The sequence below is a fragment of the Myotis davidii genome, unplaced genomic scaffold (assembly GCF_000327345.1).
Source record: "Myotis davidii unplaced genomic scaffold, ASM32734v1 scaffold242, whole genome shotgun sequence".
NCBI lineage: Eukaryota > Metazoa > Chordata > Mammalia > Chiroptera > Vespertilionidae > Myotis > Myotis davidii.
In genome coordinates, this window is record NW_006295821.1 from 3212239 (window position 1) to 3217918 (window position 5680).

A 5680-nucleotide genomic window follows, 5' to 3' on the forward strand; every position below is an offset into this window, starting at 1 on the left:
TGGGTGAGGCTGGAGGGGACTGAAGCTCCCAACCGCTCCTTTTTTTCTTTTTCTTTTTTTTATTCTGAGCCAACTTTAGCTTTGAGGCTTGGCTCCAGCTCTTAGACCTCCACTGCTGAAAGTAGGTTTCTGGCCTTTGTTTACAATGTTGCGATCCTGCTGGCTGAAGCCCGGCGGACTAAAGCGGGTTTCTGGGGTTTTGTTAACTTCTATATTTGTTACATAGTTGCTTAGAGTTGCAGGTCAGAGGCCTGCAGCGGCAGGCGGGGAACGTTGGAGTCCTCCATCATTGAAGCAAGCAAGCCTCATGTTAGTTTCAAGCTGCCTGGCTACCGGCCGCCACCTTGGCTGGCAGTTAATTTGCATATTGCCCTGATTAGCCAATGGGAAGGGTAGCGGTCGTATGCTAATTACTATGTTTCTCTTTTATTAGATAGGATATGTAAAGTTTTACATATACATATATGAGTATACATGTATGTGTGGATATATGTGTACGTGTATACATATATTTCCTTTTAGTCCTCACAAGTAGTGTGTCTATTTTACAGAAAAGAAAATTGAGAAATTAAGTAAGTTTCCCAAAGTTCAGAACTTTTAAATAGTGGAGCTGAGATTGCAATACAATCTCTCTGTGGAATTAATGTGTTCAATCACTGCATCATAGGGTTATGACTCCTAGCATAACAGTAAACAGTACATACAAAGCATAAAACTAAAACCATTAAACAAAATATAAATACTCACATGGCATTCTCTCATTATGTATTCTAAATTCAAAATAACCCGTGGTTTTTATCTAAAATTAGCCACTTGACCAATAGGTGGCACCAAACAAATGTGTTAAGAGAAATACTAGAAAAAAAAATAGTCCACCATTCAATTTGCCTTTGAGACAAAATAATGAGAGTGATGTACAGTAATAAAACTTTAAATTAAAAAATGTAGGCAAAGGGAAGTAAGTATATATTTCTTTAGTACTTACTGACTCATTTGATTAGCATGACTTTTTCCTATTTCCATTGTATAGTATTATTTTCCCATAAAAGTTTAAATAATTATGCCATTAAAAGTTATGCACTATTATTATGGTAGTAGTTAACCTACTGTGTTTTCTAAAAATAAAAAAAATCTGTGGCCCCCTCAATACAAAATAATGGCTTAGTCAATTTGACACTCTAATTCTGCTCTGTAAAAGCAGTCACTCAATAAGTGTCTAAATCATTTGACTAAAATCTAATGTTTCTTAAAGTTGAAACTCTATTGTTTCAGAATTACTGAAAAGCTTCAGGCAATTTTCACTCCCCCCAAAAGCATGACTTTTATGTTCCAATAAACCATGGAAAATCCCCTGCTTCCACAGTATCAAACTGAAACACAGGGATTCTAAGCAGCAGCCTTCTACAGTGAGCTTATCTGTTTTGAAATTATACAGGGAAACAAAAGCAACAACAATGGTGACAGGATTCAAACCCCCCTGCCCACTGTGTAAAGCACAGTCAGAAGCCCATTGCCGAGGCAGAACATAAACCTAAGCAGACTTTTAAGATGGGGCCACTGGAGTGTTAGGCTAAAATCCAGAAATATCACAGCTGTGTATCCCTAAACAGTACATGCGGTGCCTCCCTAAAATGACTAACGCCTCCTCTGGAGCTCAATGCTTGCCTCTCCCTCACCTTCCCGAGAGCAAGTAAATCTCTCTTCCTCTCTGCACCCTCTTCATGGAGGGCACTATTCACCATGGCAGCATGAAACATACAAATGGCAGCTTCCTCCCAAGCCCATTCATTTCCCCCCCCCCCACACACACACACACACACTCCATATTATAATCTTTAATTTGCAAAACCTTAATTATGCCTTTGATGTAAACCACAAGGAAAAGGTTCTCCATTCCTCAGCCTCCACACAATTCTCTGCAGAAGACCATCCTAATATTCTTTCCTTAAAGGTCCCTACCACTCTTTCACTCTGTATCTGGTAACTGCTGATAAGAATAACCTTCAAAGACATTTTTTGTTTCACACTATGCCAAGAAGCAGGGCAAAACTGTTTGGGCTAGACTCGCCCAGTATTTGCTAATGGAAGACACCCTGTGTATGTCAGTTGTACACATCCCTCGTGGCAGCCTCATGCCCCGTGTCTGCTGGCGTGGTACCTCAGAGGGATGTCTCACCATCTAATCTGGCTGGACTCGCTCCCTAATTCAGCCCACTTAGTGGCTTCGCTCCTTTCAGAGCCATCCAACGCATCCCATTCTGTACTGCGCATCAAGCTTTCTACTAAATTGCTCCATATTTCAAGGATGTTCTTTTCTACTCATCTCCTTAATCAGATTTTCCTTTCATGCAGCTCTTCACTTAAATGTATGTAATTTCACTGAACTCCTGTGATGTTATAAAAATTTACCACTGATTCATAAATGTAGCCAATGCTTGCATGTGATTTCCAGATATACACTTGGACATTGTGCAAAAAATGTGCTGATGTTTTGGATACTGAATAATATTCATGCAGATAACTTAAAGGAAGAGCAAAAAAAGCATAATGGACATGAACTTTAAGCCATACTCAAACCTGGGAAATATTATTTGATGAGATTAGAAATCACTTATTTATGACATCTTTAATTTGCCATGAGAAATGAATACAAAACAAAAATGAATTAGAAATCGTCTTATGTAAAATTTCCATTGATAGTATAATATTGATTCCAAGATTCTAATTAATTTTGGAAGAGTTAGATCTATCTTGTCCAAAGATATTCAATTTGGAATGCATTCACTTAAGCTAAAAAGCAAAGCCAATTTGCATAAAGTAATCTAGAATGCATTTTAGAAATTACGTAGCCTGCTCTTTCTCAAAGGATCATTTTAATAAATGATTGCTTACGTCTATAATTTACAGTGGAGACTATTGTTTCTTGTCATGATAATTAAGCCAGTGGATCCTGCTATTCTATTAGTTAACTCACGACTATTTCATAACTGTGTTGTTTTATAAATTCTCTAATCCTTAAATGTCAGTAGTCAGCATACTGCAAGATCTGAATAAAAAAGATAATTTATGCTCTTCCCTGAAATGTTAAATTATTTTGAGCTGTGCTGTAGAATTATGCAGGTGCTCAATTTATAGGCCGAGCTTTGTAAATGGCTATGAAGTAAAGTTTTTAATGAACACGTGATACTATGGATACACTGCAGTATTGATTTATTATATATTCTTCATAATGAGAAAAATCTCCAGGATCAGGCATATGCTTGGGAATCCATAAAAGCATATTTAACTTTTGAAGGACTTCTTATTCAAAAGTAGAAAATATAAGGAAATAACACTAACCTACCAATTAATGTAAGTTCCTCTCATTTCTAAATGAGGATCCAATACTACGTCTCCAGAATATCCCCAGGTAAACACTACCTGGCAGAAATAACTCTGCCCTGCAGCACGAGGTAAAGGGGTGAGTGAAACCAAACTGAACACCAACAGCACAATACTCACTGCGAAACACATTTCTAGGTTTTCAATGTGGGAACCGTTACATGGCACTGTTTTAGGGAATGGCCTATGATAATAGCGGCCGCTTTTATTCCAATGTAATCGGACACTGTCAAGTATACAATTACTGAACGAAACGCAGGTCTCATTCTGCAAAGATGCTAGCGGTGCAGCTGTGTGGGGGGACTCTGGAGGGGCACGCTGTGTAAACTTGAGACCGAGTTATTACACCTGCAACACCTCGCTTAGAAATTCTCTCCAAGAATGTGTGTGCTGCTACAGCATGGCCTATGGTGTGTATCAAGTGTTTTTGTTTTTCTCTTCATATGCAAGAAAATGTTTATTTAGAAAGTTGCAGAGGCAGAAGAGAGCCAGCTGGGCTCTGTGAGCTCAGAAAACAAGTTATAGAGGCAAAAGAATGGCCCTTGGAGTTTAGGAGAAAGAAAGCAAAGAGACACCCCTAAAGGAAGAAGGTGTGTGTGTCTGTGTGTGTGTGTGTAAGAGAGAGAGAGAGAGAGCGCTAAAGTGTTTTTTCAATCAAGGAAATGATACAGCACATAGGGACATTATTTTCTTGCATGTCATACAGAGCATGTTGATTTATTTTTTACAAAACTTATATTCCTGTTACATATGTGAGGGATTGAACATAATCTTTGGCATATAAAATTCATGTGTCTTGGGCCTGGGGTTGAAGATTTACTTTCTAGTTATCAATGCCCATAAGGTTTCCTGTTGTCAATTCTCTCACGCACATTGAAACTTTATTATCAGTTTTCATTTATCGTCCACAAGTTTTGCTTATCGGGTCAACCCTGCCAAAGGCATCTACACACCGAAGGGGCACTTTCTAGGTGAACAACAACCTCTAACTAAATTACATGTTTTCAGTCCAACTGTTCTGAGCAAATATGAAGAAAGCATGTTTGAAACCTTTTAAAATATATCCAAAAAAATACAAGTTCACTTGAACAATATTCATTTATACCAAGCCCCAAACTTTTCTTTTTCTTTATTTCCACAAATTTTGTCCCACTTATGGTCAAACGTATAGTGTATTATGCGTATTATGGTGTATTATGGTGTCACCCTGTATTTTTAAATGACATTTTTCTTGGCACAGCATATTTTCCAAGCCAAATAAGAAACTTACGTGTTTGAATTTGGAATCAAAGATAGGTCTGCTGGTGCCCGACCTACAGGTTAGGTGCCTAATTATTTGTTTGCTGGCTTCGGTCTTTCCAGACCCTCTTTCCCCACTGAAAGAAAACAGAGAAAAAAACACAAGTTTACTGTTTTGGGGAACGGTAGTGAAAAATTAACAACCACAGATAATTCTCCAGCATGGTGACAGTAGGGTACAACATAACTTTCAATGAATTTATGGTATCTTTTTTACTCTTTAATTTGATTCATTCATTCAAATCATAGTGAATATCGCCTATGTCAGGTGCCCTATGGGGTCTAGATGCAGGACAAATGAATAGGCTGCAACCTCTGCCATCCAATACCTTACAGTGTAGGAACATGTATCTTAGGTGAGTTACAGGAGGAAGGTGTGAGGTGGAAAGAGCCACCGTCAACTGGCCCTCAGCTTGTAAATGACAGTAGTGAGGTGGAGCCAGGTGATAGTCCTCTGCCCTGGAGGTGCGTGCATCTCGTCCTAGAGTCGCCCGGCCTGGCTTTGTGAAACCTTCCTGCGCCTTCCCGACAAGACATTACATCTTCCATCTTTCTGAGCTTTCCTTCTCTTTTCTTCTGAATGAATTTAAAGTGTGCAGCTGCTAAAACTAAGTTGCTAAGATAACAGAGGTGAGCAAAGCACAGACGCTCAGCAGACCCTAACATGGCCTATTTTCTCTTGAGGCTGCTGTCAGTTTGGACAGCCCAAGTTTCCCATTGTCCTTCAACCTAGAAACAAGCACGGACCAACTTGTTATTTTTAATGATATTTCCCAGGCATACTTGACACCTTACCTAATTCCTATAAATAATTACTGTACTATACTCCTGAAATTAGACAATTTAGTATTAAAATTCTAATATAATAATTGCCATACCAAAGTGGTTTGATATAAAATAAAGTTTTTAGTACATCCAGATAGAATACTTTTATATCTTAGTCTTTCAACTCTGAATCAAAAAATTTAAAATATAAATATAAATGCATATATATATATAT

General features: G+C 38.2%; 1 protein-coding gene across 1 annotated transcript in view; it reads right to left on the reverse strand.

The window, feature by feature from the left end:
- Positions 1–5680, reverse strand: part of MYO16 (myosin XVI) — a 439204-nt gene that overhangs the window by 285915 nt on the left and 147609 nt on the right. Inside the window, exon 14 of the mRNA XM_006770695.2 lies at positions 4652–4757. Coding sequence (XP_006770758.1) covers positions 4652–4757 — 106 coding nt within the window. The remainder of the gene's footprint in view (positions 1–4651; positions 4758–5680) is intronic.